The following is an 18569-nucleotide window of genomic DNA, read 5'->3' on the forward strand; positions in this document are numbered from 1 at the left end:
CAGTAATTTTTCTGGCGTGGCGCAGTGACATGGCTGTTTATTTACAATAAGTTAATACTTATTATAGATAGTTATAATTTATGATCTATAAGTATTATAAGTATTATAAGTAAGTGCATATGCTTGATTTGGATAATTAAATGAATCTAACGTTTAGGTCTAGCGGGTAGTGCCTCTTCAGCCTGCGAATCTGGTCCGTCGTATCGAGTAGTCCAGTGATTAGGGGGTTTCGGTGTTTGTTGATTCTTTTGCTGTATCTGTTGCTATATTTTGCTATTTCCTCTTTGACGGTGGGTATCTTGAGGTCGCGGTGTATTGTTTCATTGGTTACATACCAAGGTGCGTCAATTAGGGATCTTAGCGTTTTCGATTGAAAGCGTTGGAGTATTTCGATGTTGGAGTTACTTGCTGTTCCCCATAGTTGGATTCCGTAGGTCCAGACAGGTTTTATTACGGTCTTGTAGAGGGTAATTTTATTCTGTAAGTTTAGTTTGGAGCGTCGGCCCGTGAGCCAGTAGAGTTTTTTTAGTTTGTCCTTTAGTTAATACAAAGTTAACGATAAAAAACTCAAGCAGACCTTTCGTAACGCGTAGACTTGGGATCTTTATGCGTTTACCTGGAATTTAAAAGCATAGAACACGTAGAACGCGAATAGTATGTGAGAATACATAAAATATAGAAAATAGGGTACTTGTTATGTAATATTTAGGTGGTGAGACGAATAAAGAAGATTTGTAGAAGATCAATAAGACGAGAAAAGATGACAATTTCGTGGAAATGTGCAGCGTTCATAACAACGATATTATGGTTGAAACATTTTATAGAGAATCATGGTCACCGGTTGCGTTGCAACTCGTTTTATTAATCCCCACCTCGGCTCTAGCCAACTGCTGTTGCTGATCACACGACGCAGCCGGCAGAAGGAATGAGATTTCGCGGACGAATCGACGAGTCGATTTGGCAGGCTTGTCGGTAGATTGCAGCGTAGCAACAAAACGAGGAGCAAGCAGCGCGCCGTGCCGGCTCGTTCGTTTCGACGCCTCGAAACGGGAATTCGTGATTGTCAGCGTGCCTGTTCCGTACCTGAAATGCCAATTTTATTCGACAGCTCAAAAAAGAGGAGGAAGAGGAGAAAGATAAGCGATTTTCGATGTTCAAGACGATTCCACTGATTTCAGAGTTTGCATGGCGAGATTAAGGTTTTTCTTCTTTTACGAACGTTTGAATAGTCACAATTTGATTACAATAAAGAGAAATGTGGCGATGAAAAAGATCATAGCTCTCGACTATTTTATACTATTCGCCATAAATTTAATATTTTACGTACCATCCATGGTATAGTGAAAAAAATCTAGCAAACTACAGTGGCGAAATGCATCGTTTCTTCGACAAATTATCTCTTGGTTCTAACATGAAAAGCTTCGCTAAAAGATCACTAAAACGAAAAATAACCAGATACGCAGAAATTCCAATTTCTCCTTTAATGTCTCACATTCTATATTTTTCTCGCGAACGCCGTCTGACGGTATAAATCTGCGTTAAAACTATCGGCGAAGCGAATCTCGAAGTCCGTCGTGCGTAAATTCCTCAGCAGACACGCCACACACTGACTACACGCAAAAGCAGCGACGACCTGACACAGACGTATTCACAATAGTATCGCTTCTTGGTGAGTTCGCCTTTGAATGCAGAACGTCCATTGCATTATTCAATTCCGATCGGCCGCAATAAAGAAGCGGAATAAGAGACGGAGGCTATCAAATGGCAGACGGATGTTGCAGCATTTTTCTCCACGAGATAAAAGTTCTCGCGTGAGTTGGTCAGCTTGAGCGATGCGCGCGCACACGCTCTACTTTTCGCGCCTATTTCAAACCGTGATTTGTAAAACAAAGCAAAAGAATTCTATGAATAGCATTCAGTTATACGATTACTAAAGAACAGAAAATATCTTTAGTTAAAGAAGATCTTATCATGCTTTTTCGCATCAACCGGAATTCACTAGAAATAGAAAAGCAGACGAAGAAATTCCCCAAAGAGAATATCAACTCAACTTCATAGTTCTTTCACATCCGAGCTCTGTTCATCGTTGAAAAGAAAATAGGCGTGCACTCGAGGGACAGGGAAATACAATATGAAATATCAATAGATGATGAAGGGAGATTACTCGTCCACGCAGTAAACCCGGCTTGACATACAAAGATCAGATTTTCGTTTGGAACACGGCCTGTGAAAGGGGAGGGGGGGGGGATTCCTTTCACGTGCCACGCGATTTTATCTCTCTACGTGGCGCTGTGCTCGTGGATCGAGAAATCATTACTGGACTAACGCATTTCGCGAAGAGATAGTTCGAAAGACGATCTAACTCGCCTTGCCTAATTAGAACCTAGAAGCCTAGTTAAAATAAAACTTATCCTTTTATATTTACTATTAAATTGTTTGCCATTGTACGTTGAATGCGTAGAACACTCGTTTAACGTTTTGCGCATCGCAAAACGCTTCTCATTTTTGGTTAGCGTAAGACGATTTAATGGCTACGTGTATAAACGCGAGGGATTCGATTTCCAAGTAACTTCGTCGCTCACAGTCGGTATCCTTTTAACGCGACGCCGGATAGCAATAAACCACGTAAGCTGGTACAGGGCGTGGAAGAAGAGACAGGATTTACGCGGGATTGTATTACCGAGCGCGCAGCAGCTGCCTGGTGTCACATTTTATAACGTCGCGACTGACATTAGCCGCCGTTGCTTCTCGTGTTCAACTGTCGGAGAGACACTGAGAGACTATGGAACCCGTTTAAAGATTCATCCGCTAGCTTAATAAGAGCCACTGACCGTGAACAGCTCTCCTACGAACCAACCTTTATGCCAGTTCCTCGAACCATGGAACGATGACACGTGATTTTCGGAATGGACATTTTCGTCTTTATGCATCGTTAACACAGTGATAGTAGATTTCTTGTAAAAGCTAAAACTTCGTTGAACTGTCACTTTCAAGACTCTTCAAATTTATTACATATTGGTTGTGTTACTTAATTTTCACTTGGCAGTTTTATTAGAAAGTTTATATGTGATTTGGCAAAAACAGATACTAATTCAAAACCCCTAACAGATTCTCATTCTTTTTATCGTTACATTCATATATCATGTCAGCCAATTGTCTTTATCACTAGCTTTTGCCTTTGTACTCCACGCGAAATACAAACCAGAAAAAGTGACAAATGTTTGAAATACGCGAGCCAAATAACACAAGCAATCCAGCAAGTTCGCCTAACTCGTACCAACAGTAAAGAACATCGACTTTAAGAATTCGAGCCACAAATATTCTCAATGTCGTTTCCGCGTCATGAAGTGCTCAACAGTTGCCAAACACCAAATCATAGTTTCGCCTTACCTTTAGAACGATTCCGAGAGTCATCGTTGGCCAATTATTTGCCAAGCGACAATGATCGTTCCCGTGATACGCAAGCGAATGATCTTTCCGTCGTTGCGTTTCCTTGTTACTCGGTGAGATTAATATTCAAAGGGCACTGCATCATGCGGGATTTCCGACTCTATGACGGCTGTAAACGATGCGAGGTCATCGAACGCGCGAGTTCCGGAGATTCCTTTAAAGTCATGGTAACGTCTCGATCTTTTGCTCGTGGAATCGCCTTGAATATTCAGCATCGTCGTATCTATTAAGCTTAAGTTTACCGCCTTTATTACAGAGGGAAAGTAAAGAAATCAAGGCTCGTTGATTTGGAGGTTAGGCGAGATTGTGTTTACGAATTATGTCACGTGGGGCGCTACCAGCGCGATAATCGACCAATTAAGATTATAATTTCAATGTGGTCATGCTGTTGTACCACAGGTTGCTTCTAATTAATGTAACAAGAGCAACATTAATATGTAATTAGATTGGAGTCGCTGTTAGCTGATACAGCTATCGAATGTTGATTTACATGTTCTTTAATGTGCTCGGATAGTAATTATCTGCTTTCCACATGACTATTAAGAGTTTCAATAGAATCTTAAGAAAACTGCTATTTGCAACTTTTTGATCGCTTTGAAGTTGGTAATGAGTTTAGGAAAATACCTACGTGTTTTAAGAATGAGTAATTAAAATCCTTTAATTCTGCAAGTTTTTTAGTAACTCTCTCACTAATGAATAGCTGGTAAAAGTTTGTGCCGCTAAGTCAGCCACTTAAATAGGGGAACGATGGATATTAAACCGAAAAGGTGAATTATTCGAATGCTATGGCATGAGACTTCCAGATTTCTTGATTGAATTCGTATAACGAGCTCCATAACGAGTATCCATTACCATTCCAGTGCTGTTGTTCAATTATCTCTGACAAGAGTATCTCGTGTTCCTTCTCAATTATGTACAATTAATTCATAGAATCAACATAATCTACTTTTTTGATTGCTGATTCTCAAGCATTATACAATTGTTTATATAAGTTATCAGATTTCTAAAAAAAAATTGATCTGTTTAAGTTTCGTTCAACTATTTAATTACAAATATAAGGTAAGAGACGCTGTTCATCTCAAGCAGGGTAATATCTCGCTTTTCTTCCGTCATACGAGCGGACCTCGTTATTCTTGTTGCAGCAGTAACCATAATTCTTCCCTTTCTTATTTTTTCCTTCTTCATCTGGAAGTACGATTCAATTTCAAGCGACGACGACCCCTGCGTCGGGTTACGGATCTTCGTGTCGCTTTACCTTTCTTTCGAGAACGCGCCTGAGGTGTCAGATTTTTATTAGAATTCTTTGGACGTGTCTTCCCTTTCTGTCTGTACATGCGCGCCAACCTTACGATCGGTCGCGTTTCCACGGATCGTGTTCGCAGTGAATAAAGCCGACTTGTCGTTTCTTTGCATGCAGTTTCTTTACTAGCTTAGCGAAAAGGGATCAAAATAACGATTGTTACGAGAATTATAAGTCTATTTAATCTATCGAGTTGCATTGATAAGCAAATAAATAAATAAGTCACGTTTGTTACTTTCTAAGCCACTTTTAAATATTACTATATCAAACGATACAATTTTATTTTTCAAGCGAATTTGATCATCACATAGAAACAAGAATACTCTTCAATCGGTTCTCCGTTTTAATCGTATAAAATAAGATAAAATATAATGTTTGCAACAGCAATAATTTGACATCCACTGGACCAAGTTAACTTATTCTCCTATTTCTAAAAGATCGACTTTAAACACTCTGCCTTTACCAAAAACGTTTCCTTATCCTCTTGATATTCCGCGATCCTCTTGTCCCACTCTTCTTACTCTTAAAACGTGGCGCGCGCGATTGTCAAGGCAGCAGGAACGGACAAGTCTTAACGAAGTGGTCGGACCTCGAGAGAAAAGAACGTTTGATGTCTGACCACGGTTCAAAGCCTATACTCGGTGTCTCGTTATCGAGCGTGTTCCGAGTAACGACGCGTTCGTTACATCATAATTGGATCACACGCTCGGCCCTATCCTCGGGCCTGCTCCAATCTTCCACTCAGACAACACTCGACTCAATATGTGACAGCAACGCCACCCGCAATTACCCTTTTAACTTCCAATATATCAGACAGCCGGTCAATTCGCTTAATCGGTGTAGGTGTCGTAGCCGCGCGCGCTAGCACGCCACCGTTGGATGTTCAACGGTTGGTAGCGCACGTCGGGACATGCGATGGTAGAGAGGAAACAGGGATGTACCACGCGGCAGCTTGGAACGATGTACCTGAAACGTCGAACGTGCCTGGAATTAGAATATTGAAGAAATGATGGGGATAGAGGAAAGGGGGGGGGGTGGGGAAGATTGCAACAAAAGCAGAAACTTTAGCGATGCCATGAAGGACTCCAATGGCTAGGGAATTTTGTTCAAGCTCAGCTTCGTTTACTCGGGATTCTCCCTACACGAAATTGCGCCCTCTGGTGCGTGAATTTAGTTGCTAAATTATTTTGCGACGTTTCTTGTATCACTTCAAAAACACATATCGTATCCATAGAAGCATGGAAGATAGAATGGAAAAATGATGCACAGACTGTGATCGAGGATCCACCGAATGTACCAACGACTAAGCTAATCCATCGTATCGATTAGGAAATATAACCCAATTTCAGTTAACTGATTTACTCGCGCAAATGGATTAACTCAGCTTGAAGAGGGGGCCACAGCGTTAACACGCCGAATTGCTGCTTACTCCGTTCTTCCGCCATGCTTTTCCCTCTCTGTCTCCCATTCCCTTCTTCTCCTCGGTGCAGTCGTTCATCTTGTTTTCAGCTACTCTCCCCTCGCTTCATTTGTCCGTTACGTGCAATCAGGAATCCGGTTGTCCGTAGTGAAACGACTGTACAGCTGTCTGAAGCTTCTTAACCTAAGCTGTATTTATTTGTCACCGTCGAAGAAAATTCGCCGCGCTCGTCTGCTACTCACTCTTCACTCTCCTCTCGCTGCGTTCGCAATCTCATTAAAGCTTTATCCGCGCCACGGGAGTTGATTAGTGCTGCGCGTTACGGAATTGCGTTTCCGATGACAATTAAATGTTCAAGCTGCGAACGTGGTCCTTTGCTTTAGTCGATTCTAGCGACGCTTTCGTCTAAAACGGCAGAGAGAGAGAGAGAGAGAGAGAGAGAGAAAGCGTTGGATCTTGTGAAATATTGTAAAACCTGTTAACTCATTGTCTCGTTATATGGATATTACAAAGATTCCAATAATTATATACTCTTCCATATACACAGTATGTACAGTAGTACTGTATAGGCAAGAGAAAGATTTATGATCTACGTTATTGAGACTATAACCACACTGAAACTTAGTTATACAGCAAAATTCACTTGTTTCGTCAAACTTCTCCTTGTCATTATCATACGGGGATGTGCACACTGCGTACAGGAATCTTCCATTAGTATTATAATAGATTTAATTAAATCCAGAGATACGATGCCGTGTAACACGACTAAACTCGCCTGTAAAGCATCTTTATCACGAAATGATATACTTATAAGTCCGATTCGAATAATAGAGAGATCTTTAACCTGTACGATAAAAAATATTCGTTTATCGAAAAAGAATCGGACATCTCGGGAATAGAATGTCATATTCGAGTTCTTTAAGCGACATGCTTTTTGCAATAAATTACGGACGACTCGCGGTGACGAGCATAAACACAACGATCCTAGAGACGCGTAGGGTGAATTACTGGGCGAGACGACGATTCAGAGATCGAATAAGATGTCACTGGCCATCGTCCAAGTTTTAAGACCCCCATTATTTCGCCATTAAAGTTCTTTCGCCGGCCGGTTTTTGCCGGCCGCGACGAGTCCGCCGATACTTTTAGTAAATTAATTTTCTGCCGCCGTCTGTTCTCAACTTAATGATCCCCAAAAGAAAAAGCAATATTTATTGCTCGCAACTATTCCTTTCCTCGTTTCTTCTGTCACCCGGTCGGTAAAGCACCGACATCGGGACCTCTGCCAGCGATATTTTCCTTTTTTTCTTCCCCCCCCCCCTCCCTCTCTCTCCCTCTCTCTTCTCCTTTCTACGTTTCACTCTCTTACATTTACGTTGCTTGTGTTCTTCTTTTTTTCTATTCTGGTCCTCTCTTTGCGTCGTGCCTGATTGCTTCCTGGCCGGAGGAAATATGAGCAGACGTTTATAGGATCGCGAAGCGGCAAGAGCTGAGCGCGCGATTATTTATGGCGTTTGTCGAGCGTTGTTAAATAACTGATACGTTACGCGAGCAAGGTGAGACATCTTAATGATCCCTCGCCAGGCAAACACGAGAATTTCCCGGTCCCGGCGAGGTCGATATAAAAAAAGTGATGATGTAGTGGCCGAGAGTGACCCGGTGATTTTGTCGCAGAAAATTCCTTTGACATTTCGTTTCATAAATTTTTTGCCAGTATTCTTTTGCAGCGCTTGCGAGAAGTTCCTCGAGCTTGTTTTATAACGAGCAAATGTTTTAGAAACATCTTTGGATCTTTTATTCCAGTATGTAAGCTCTTTGTATCGTACAGCAGTTAAATTCAAACAAAGAAAAGGGAAGGAAGAATAGAAAAATAATCTCAAGTCTGAAATTAAAGAAAATAGCAGTTTCTTCGATCTTCCCCTAATTCCCCTGATGATGATGAAAGAATAGGAATTAAACTCAAGTATCCAAAATTTTCGATATGATTCGTCTCATCTCTTCTGCCGTGAAAATTAACCGCTTGTCCTAGATCCAAATGTTCCTTCGCCATTTTCCACAGTCGAAGATGCGGCCAGCAGGCTATGTCCCAATTCGCGCCGTTTCCAAGCCATGTAATTCCCTCCCGTTGCTACAACACCTGCCCATCGTCGGAAGCTCGGCTGAATCTTAAGCAGAAAATTCAATATTAGCGCTCCGGGATGGTATTGTTAAGTTCGTGTAGCCGCTTAGACCGATTTCATCTGACTACGGTAGTGGCATTATTCTTCTACGGAATTTTCCGCGCTAAAAAAGTTAAATATTGGGTGAGTCGTCCATGGTGCGAGTTTTTGGCGGTTAAATAAAGTGTATGTTTCAGTAGAGAGCATTTCGAAATGATTATAATCGAGAAAAAAGATCAACATCAATATAGTTCAATAAATAAAAGACTTCTAGAAGTCCTTTCAATTTAAGCTATAGTTAACCTATAAAATTGACAATATACATCGATGTAGCTCAAAATTAAAATGATTATTAACCTGTCTTCTTTCGTTATAGTTTACCTATCGTTTCAAATCATAGAATATATGTATATTTATTCGGGAAACCGTCTTTGGATCGCCCTGTACTTGTTCATGAAACCGTATTAAATCCCTGTTTCGACGTTGCCCTTTTCACCCAGCGATGGAGAGCTAGCTCTCGATACGGGGATGAAGATAAATATCGTCTGTGATGAAAATAAAATCCTTGATGTAGGTTCGACGTGACTCGGCTTTAACATGTCACCCCGAAGAGGTGGCCTGGCCAAAAGCGTGCTCGACGTGCCATACAACCGCGTCTAGGTTAATAGGAGCGATTTTTACGCGCTGTCTTATCACGTGACCACTAAAGCGCGCTTGGTCGCGCCCCCTTTTTCTTTCATTGGACGTCCATCTTCTTTCTTCGATGACATGATGAATTCGATGGGTACAATATGTTCTTCGCTTGTTTCTCTGTCGCGTGTTGTTGATTGAATGTTGAATTAATGAAAGTTGTTTGTCAATCTGGATAACCAACCAAATGGATTGCGTAACTTGGAAATTGACGTTATGAGTGTTAGATATCGGTGTTCACAGTGATCTAACAGTAGCTATGATAATAGGTTAGGTTGGTAGGAGGAGAGAATTATTCAGATTGTGATTATGGAGAAGAGTATTGTGAAAAGGGTTGACACGGTATATATTCTCCCATGTGTTGTTAAGACTATTAAAAGATTAAACCGTTTATGTCAACGTTGGTTATATAATGTACACTGAATCTAGTATTTAATTACTAGACTGCCAATGTTTATGCAGATTCATATCTTTACTAATACAATTAAAGAAGTGGGACTGAAGCAAAAATTTGATATAAACTAAAAATTCTAACCCACACAAATAACCTTAGAAATACAATGCCAATTTGCGAAGTAATAATGCCGATTCTTCGCTGTCTCTATTACAGACTTCCGCCGCCGCAGCAGCAGGTGACAGTCGGTTCTCTGGGTGGTGGTTTGGGTGCAGCCGCTGGAAATGGTGGTACAGGCACGGTGGGCGCCCAAGGTCAAGCCATGGTAATGCCAGGATTTCCACTTCGCGCTGCAGCGGTGCCGCATTATTCACCGTATTCGCCGTCACGTTTTCACATCGACAAACGGTGCCAGCACAGATGCTCCTGGAAGTGTTTCTCGATCGCACTGATCCTCCTCGCTGTTGCGCTGACAGCGATGCTGGCTTACTTCGCCAGTAAGTAAACAAAATATAACCTGGAATATTCGATCAACTAATAAGCTTACGGGAAGTCTCGTGAATTTTAAAAAGCGTCCATGTCTCGTCATTCTTATTTTATTTTTTGTTTGCCTTGAAAATTAAGTTAATGGGATATTTGGATGCCAGGGAATGGGATTTAAAACGAAAACTGATAATGATTCACAATATAGGATATTGGTCTCGAATTCGAGGTTAGGTGTCGTGAATGCAACAATGTTGAGTAGACGAGTAAAATCAATTCTTACCAATATTCAATAAAAACCGTAGATATGTTTTATCCATTTTATTTTATTTTATAACTATCGTGAATCGATCAGGTTACCTAACCTTGACATCACCAAACCAAAAAGCATCAAAAGTTTAGCACTTTCCACCAGGTTCTGTCGTTCGATTCCATTGAAATTCACCGTTAACCATATCGTGAATTTTTGGAAATTCAGAGGACTCGAATTTGGTTTGTGGTGAATCGATGCACAGGCATGCTGAGAAATTCGCCAGTGCGGTTCGCGGTAACGCGAAAATGGCCGCGATCAAAGGGTCGTCTGCGCGGGAATCAAAATACAGTTAATTTATCTATTATGTATGAGTGGGTTCGACGATCGGTCGGTAGCTAGCTCTTATTTACGCCGGCCTCCGTGAATTTATCGCCACTCCGCCCGGAAAATCCTTCTGCCCGTTAATCCGCAGTTTACGCTACAATAACTCATTATCAAGTTGCAGATTTGGTTAGGGAGACGAGATGCTCGGTCGAAATTCACCTGGACTTCGATTTGCCTAACTTGCAATATATAATCTGGCTGCGGACGGAAACACGAGAGTTTCTCCTCTCCGTTGAATTTCGATTTAATGAAAATGATTCCTTGAGACTGCGGTGTATTGTTGGCACTACTGGATGTCAGAGAGAATGGAAAATTTAATAGAAAAAAGATTTTATATGATATGTTAGTATTTTAGTTTTAATATTTAACGAGTATATTTCATCCCCACTTTCGGAGGTTAGGATTTATACAGAGTGTTTCAAAATTATGGACACATGTTTAGACAGACCTGTTACCAAGTATGTATTATTATTAAAATTATCATTATTAATTGTCAGATTATAGAGCTGAAATTAAAATTCATCTAGCGTTTCACCTGCTGCTCTATATCACTCGCATGGGTACTGTTAGACGCAAAACGAGGTAGGGATCGAAAATTTTTCACGGTGTTTCCCGCTTTTCTAACCGTACCATTCCATCTCATTTTCCTACCCGCTGTGAAATGTATTCACCGGTCCTCTGTCGCCAAACGACGATTCTCTTTTTTAACATAATATTTCAATAAAATTCTGCTGTCTGTGAATCATTCGATAAAACCTCTCTATTTTCAACAGGATGTTTTAGTCAAAGTTGATCAAACCATTAATCGGTGAAAATCTAGTTCTTTTTCCCATTTGCAAGCGAGGATGTGTCTCATTTGGTTTATTCTTTGTCCACTGATATTGGGTTTTTAAAGGTAAAAATATTTAGCAGCAACGTATACGACATTATTTTCTCAGTAAAACTTCCAATGTTAAAGAATTTTTTCCCAGTGACAATTTTCAGTGAAAATCATATAGTTGTAAAATACTGTAGTCTGTAGCTGTACAAAGCTGCCTTAATTTCCACCGAGCAGAAAGGGAAGCTGCTAGATCTAGCAGCGAACGTAGATATTCTCCCTTGGTCTATACACCGGCGAATTAAATACCGTTTAACGACGGAAGTCCGGATCTTCGATAGGAAGCGCGCGGAGCCGCGCAGTAAACGTTACTAGCGCAATGGTTCGTTTAGTAGCGAGCGGCGGTTGCCTTCATCCGGTTGGGGGAGAGGTGAAAATATTGCCGACCGATGGCGAGGAAGCGCTTCGACAGCGTGGCCCGTGTTTCCGGCCAATAATGATCAGCCTCGAGAAACACTATGTTCTCTCTCTCTCTCTCTCTCTCTCTCTCTCTCTCTCTCTGCCTCGTTGTTCATTGGGGGGAGTGTAAAGGGCGAGCTTGAACGGTCACGCGAGAATCGATCGTGCGAGAAACGGCGGAGATATCGGCTCGATTTTGACACCTAGGGAAATTGAGAGACGAAAATTTCTGTTTTGGTATTATTAAGTGTTCACATGTTTATATCATAATTTAAAGAGGTGATAATATTATTCTTAGTTGCTACGAGGTTGTAGGTATATTGTTGCTGATCTTTTTCAAAATTTAATCAATTTAATTGGCAGAGGTTAAATAGGTTAGGAATAACATTTCTGATATGTTATAGCATTTTACAGATAATTTCTGATGAAGTAAACGATAATAATAGTTAGTGCAGTCGAAAGTTGTGGACTTTATTTATAAAATAAGTAGATACGAATTGGAACGAAATATTATATGCCCGCCGTAAAATATTTGGCCGTGACTAGGGGATTATAGTGACGTTTATCTTTATCCGTTAATAAGATGCCCGTCACCATAGTTGCGACTTTGAGACGTACAGACGATACGTATCAGGTTTTACTGGCAATAAATTTAGGATCTTCGGGAGCTTATGAGGTCGATTCAAAGAAAATCCTTCCATTCCACGATAGGCATTAACCTCAAATGGGAGCGGCTCCGGCGGTTCTTTCTTACCATGGTGAAATGTAGAGTGCGCAGTTAAGACCGTATTTTTGCCTCTTTCTGTCTCCTGATAGTCGTGTTTATTGTAGATTTTGTGGCTCAGTTACTTGGAAGGATAAATCGATTTATCTTCCAACTTATTAGTTGATGGTTTCGACGTTGACCTCTCTGAATTTCGCATCTACGCTTTTTATTACATATTTTTAGTACTTTTCTTGAAAATATGGTCAAGTATTTGATTGCTCGATCATAATAACGAATGTCTGTGTACAGATTTTACAAATTCAAAAAATCAGTTATACAAATAATTGCTCGAAGGAATAATTTCCAACAGAAGGTATTTTTACCTTGTCTATTTTTAAATATCTAGGAGAGAATCTACGGCATAAACTATCCTCCACTAGAGTCCAACCTAGACGCTTACGCGAAAAGCCACATACTTAAAACTGACCTATAACACGCACTGAAAACACTTAAAAGCTAGCTGGCAAGCACTTTGCAATAAAACTTTCACGAGTTCCAACCCACGTTTCTCCTGGCTCCTCCGCTGATTAACTATTCCGCGCGGTAGTTGTGAAGGGGCGTAAGAAACGTGAGATCAAAGAGTAGCACTGGTCCGTAGTGGTAAGAATCCAGGGAAAGAGTAGCTTAGTCGGCACGGTTACACGAAAATTGCATCGACGAAACGGTGGAAAAAAGGGACGACGAAAGCCGGCTAACCGATTAGAGAAATTAACGCCTGCTCGTTATCTGCGCGAAACACTGGCTCCCTTCGGTAGTGATGCGGTAGCCTGACGAAATTGCGTTTTTGCATTCGGTCCGACTCGACAAATCCCTGAATCCGAAGCCCTCGCGGTCAAGGTCTTTGTTGTGCCGGAATTACGGTTTATCTTTTCGAAGGTGGAATAAAGGGGATTTCGCAGGAAAGAAGGGAAGCAGAGTTAGAGATTGATCGTATTGTTTCTTAGATATATATAGTTCATGGTAAAACTGTGTATCGTACAGTTTTGTTATTTTAGATGTTAGCAGCACACATTCAGAATTGTGTACGAGTAAAAGTATTATACAGGAAATTGTTTGCTCTATTATGTTAATATTATTAATGTAAAAATAGCGTTTTTCTTTAGTTATCAGTGTAAATATTTATTTAGACTTTGGAGGAATTAAAGAAGTTAATCGTGGAAACTTAGGTAGAAAGATTGTAGGTTATTCAATACGATGGTAGTGACGCGTCTGATCATTGCTAGTTGTTTCTACGTAGTAAAGCGTAATGAATTGCCTGATTATTGCTCGCCGTTTCCACTTAAGAGAGTCGCGACGTATGCCTGACCATTGCGCGTTGTTTCTACTTAAGGGAGCTGCGGTAAATGTCCGACCATAGGGCGTTGTTTCTACTTCAGAGCGCCGTGGTAGTAAATGTCTGTCTATTTCTTGCCGTGTCTACTTACAAGAGTGTTTGACCATTGTCTGGATTATCTACTGTCCAATGATCTCGCTAGTTTTCTATGCATTACGTTCGCATTCTACCTATCTGTAGTTCTTAACTCGTATTACAACGTACCTGACAGATCTGTTGAAATAGATGAAACAAGAGTTTCTTCCGATATTGCGTCTTCTTTTTCTATAAATATATCGGATATGAGAGTTGAATAAAAATAATCATTCATGTATAGGAAAACGAATGCAATTTGTACTTGTAAAAGTATTACGTCGTTATTTATCCTATAATATCGTAACCGATAAAAAAAAGCACATTCACAAAAGTGCTGCAGTTCCATTTGAAAGACACATTTTGTACAAAGATGGGAATAAAGAAAGTCTAATTTAAAAGAATTGGATGTTCCCGAATATAATTCAATTTTTGTAAAACAGGATCTTTTATAAAATTCATGGAAAGCCCTGAAAATTTCGACACTTTAGTAGAATACTCTGTATATAAAACATTCTCGAGTTACCCTTACTGAACTGTCCCTTGAATCCGGCGTCTGCATTCTTCTTTCTCCTCTTCTTCCGTCCACCCCGTGTCCCTTTCTCTCGCGTGTCTGAAAAGCGGAAGGAAGAAAAGAGGAGAAGATTGCAAAGCCGGATCGGCCTCGAGGAGACTTCGCCAGCTGTTATTTCTGCATTCCGGTAAATCGAGTCGGGAATCCAATCTGCCTGTTTGCTACTGCATCCAAACTACCCTCTTCCACACCCACGCCTCTCTTTTTTCCCTTTATCTCTGTCTCTTTCGTCGTTACCCTCATTTTCAGTCTGTGTTTCTCCCTGGTCTCCGAGACGGTTCAGGATTTTCCTGGCTAGACCGACATCGTTCTTTGAAATTTTCGTAATGTGATTTCTCAAATGAATGTTGTATATTTTTATGTAAATCATTATTGACACTCTATGTATTTGTAGATCCATTAAATTTTTCGATCGGTATTCTTTTCACCTGTATATTTGTTTTACGCTTGTTTGTTTGTTTTAGATTGGCTAACTTGACATTTATTAGATCTAGAAACGATTTAAACAATAAAAATTATCCGCGAAAATGCCACATTAAAAGGTTATTCGTATAAATATAATTACGAATGATTCAACGAATAAAAAAACAGAAATGGAGAAAAAAAGAAAAGCAGATTGATCGGGACAGCTTCGGTTTTTCGACCCGCGGCTTTAAATATCGCCCTCATTACAGTGAACGTGCTCGACGTATTTGTTGTTGCTGCCACGACCGCTACCGAATCGTTGGCTATTAATAATTGCGAACGAATTTTTGCTCTCATTTCTTTTCACCGAACCGTGAACAAGGAATCGAAGCGTTTCATTGAAGACACCGTGCTCTAAGAGGAAACGAATCACCTCTTGGCCACCGACATTTTTCCTCCCCCCGTCGAATGCCGATATTTTGATTTCTGCACGATTTCCTAGAGTTATCGCTGCGATTAACTACGTGAACTTCGAAGGAAAATAGTTATACAGAATACTGTATCATAGAAAGTATTCTTCAGGATTAAAATCCATTTACTATATTTACCTCACAAAGCACATTCACAAAAAGGCCTGGACTCCTCGCGTAAAATTACTCGACTGTCTTGCAAATGAAATGGATGTACCTCTAACAATTTCAAACCTGTATAAACGAGACCTGTTTCGAAAATAAACCATCTAAACTTTTTCGAGTTCATTTCACGAAATATTTTAATATTGTAGCAACATATATTTGCATTTTTAACATGTTAGACATTGCAACGCGATATAGAGGAATCCTCGAGGCACTTCCACTAATTTACTATACATAAATAACTAGGAAAAAGAAAGAAAAGGGCAGAAAAAAGAAAAGTATTATCTCTCCGGCAACTTATATTTATACGATATTTTTTCCCCCGTTTCGTGCTCCAGATTTATCCCCCTGAGGTATTAACGCGCGGTTAAGCGTCACAACGTATACCTTTGTGTACGCGTACACCTACGCGTACCTTTCCATTTAATAAATTAGAAAGGGGACCGGTCTATCGTTGTCCCGACAGGATGCCTGAAAATTAAATCACATTTATGTAGCTGGCACTCGAAACGATGGGTCGCGAAAGGAGGAGGAAAGAATAGGAAGCTTTTTCGACATCGATTAGTTGGATTCATCGGCGAAGTTTACTTGGCAAACTGCGATTTCGACAGCGACGACGTTACGACCTTACGAATTTCTCGTATGGAATTTTGGTGTCTTCGAATCAAATTAATTGGTAATCTCGAAGAAAACATTTTCTACAAATAAAAAGTTCTTCGATTTTCGTTTAGATATTTCCTAAAGCTTTCTTCCGAGGAGACTATATACTTCATCGCGTACGAAATTTCATTTAAGAGAAATAACGAGATTCTTTTTGCCCACTTAGCGACCACCGTAGAAAAATTTCTTATACATGAAATGCATCGATTTAAAAGTATTGAAATAAATATCTACAATGATTTGAATGAAAACTGAGATTGTAGATCGTAATACCTTTTTTCAGTACCAGTGAAAATTATTTACATATTACATTTATTAATTTACAGGATATTCCGTGTATATTTAACTAAAAAACGTAATGTGTAAGACTTATTCATCTCTTATAAAGCGACAATTTTTATATTCAGTACACTGCCAACTAATTCTACATTGCCAAGACCGTTCGTTTATTCGATTCTGGAATTATTAAATAGACGTTCCCATTCTCTTGAATATTTTGAAAATATCGATGGCCACTACCTTAATTATGCTGCTAGCTTATTTGCACAACTCCATGAATTTATTACCTAGTTTTAAAACGCTTTTGTTTTCCTATCTGACAGATTGTCTCTTGTTTATACCATACACGTAGAATCTATTTATACAAAGATCTATTAAAAACCCAAGAGATTTACAAGTAACTTAAAGAGAATATTTTATTCGTACGAGTAAATTGTAGAAAATGGAAAACTTTTCAAAATATTGATAGACTATTGTAGCGACTTGATTTCTTGGAAATTATACTGCTATCAGTGGATTAGAAGGAACGACAGTCGGATCGATGGTAAACATTTCATTAAAACGCACGGAAAGAAAGCGGAAGCATAAGGTGGGCGTGGAAGAACGGATAATCCTTCGATAATCCGGGAATCATTCTCGGGAATGAATCGCTCTATCGATCCGAGGGAATATAATTGAAAAAGTTGTTCCTTTGCTCTCGTCAGTCGAGTTGCCTGTCGTTGCCAGCCGACTTCACCTTTTCCCTGTCTGGAATCAAAGGGTGAATTCAGGTGCTAGGCTGGCTGCCCTGTTAGGATAGAAAGGGGGGGGGGGCGTGTTTCATCCTTCAACCGATTTCAAATTTCCGGCGATTTTGATGATGAAAGTTCACTGTCTCCGCCATCTCATACAGTTTCCTTTTTAATACGTTTGTTACCTGTAGCGTGGTATTATGCTTTTCACAGTTAAAAGCGTGTAATAGCCATTTAAAAATATTGGAAAGCCGACTACCTTGTGATTACCTATTATTATGCGTTATATTACAAATTTCTCGTCGTTTCTATTTTTGAAATTTCACGATGTTGAATAGATCGATGATTAATCTTGCTGAGGAGTTCTCGTAGTTTATCAGTTTGAGAATACGGTGCAAGGGAAATTTATTTAAGGCGAACAGTTTTGAATTTACACGAAATATTCACGCAATGAGTAAGGAATTAGGTTAGATTAAATCTTAGGCGATATATTTTAAGTTTAAGGAAGCACGCGTTTAGTAGCCGTACAATATTTCAGCTTTCAACCGTCGTTCTGAAAACTACAACTTTCTACATTAACCTGGGAAACAAATTTATTTATTAAAAGAAATAATAACAATAAATTCTACCCGACCAACGTCTATTTCACCAACTCACCCAATTTTAATAAATTATTAAACTCCGATCCTCTCCATATTTACCTGACAAATTTCGTGCGCCCCTGACCTGCAGCTCGCCCACAGGGAAATACCAAGCTCATCTTCAAAGTCGAACTTATTTCGAGTTCCGCTATCGTGAATTTCAATCCACTTGTGCTACGGTACAATAAAATTCACCAAACGTACCTCCGCACGTACTCGTTTTAACGTGAAAACACAGACAGAGCGAAAGAGAAAGAGAGAGAGAGAGAGAGAAAGAGAGAGAGAGAGACGAATTCGCAATTCGAGGGTTAGCCATGGTTTCATCGTGATCGGTATACGGGTGCGCGTGTATATACGCATGCATGCGGAAGAGTGGCGGTCGTGTGACACACACGTAATGCACGTAGAAGGGGCGATTGGCGATCGACGCGAAACGAGGACGAAAACGACGCCACGGTTGCTCCTGATGCTCGCGAAATAAGGTCAGTTCACAGTTCACTGCAACTCAATTTCTAACGATAGTTACATAACGAGCAGCGTCGATCTCACGGGGACGCTCCTTCTTTTCCAGTTATTTCGCAGCGCACGGTATCCACAGCTAGAGTTAGTCGATTCCCATGCTCTCGCGTGCATAGTGCCAAGGGAGGTATATAGAGGTCGCATGCGT

General features: G+C 40.2%; 1 protein-coding gene across 7 annotated transcripts in view; it reads left to right on the top strand.

Moving 5' to 3' along the window:
* Window positions 1-18569, top strand: part of LOC126873807 (teneurin-a) — a 703125-nt gene that overhangs the window by 645888 nt on the left and 38668 nt on the right. For all 7 annotated transcript variants that reach the window (XM_050635059.1, XM_050635077.1, XM_050635068.1 and 4 more), the window contains one exon: window positions 9627-9907. In XM_050635059.1, coding sequence (XP_050491016.1) covers window positions 9627-9907 — 281 coding nt within the window. The remainder of the gene's footprint in view (window positions 1-9626; window positions 9908-18569) is intronic.

The sequence above is a fragment of the Bombus huntii genome, chromosome 2 (assembly GCF_024542735.1).
Source record: "Bombus huntii isolate Logan2020A chromosome 2, iyBomHunt1.1, whole genome shotgun sequence".
Classification (NCBI taxonomy): domain Eukaryota; kingdom Metazoa; phylum Arthropoda; class Insecta; order Hymenoptera; family Apidae; genus Bombus; species Bombus huntii.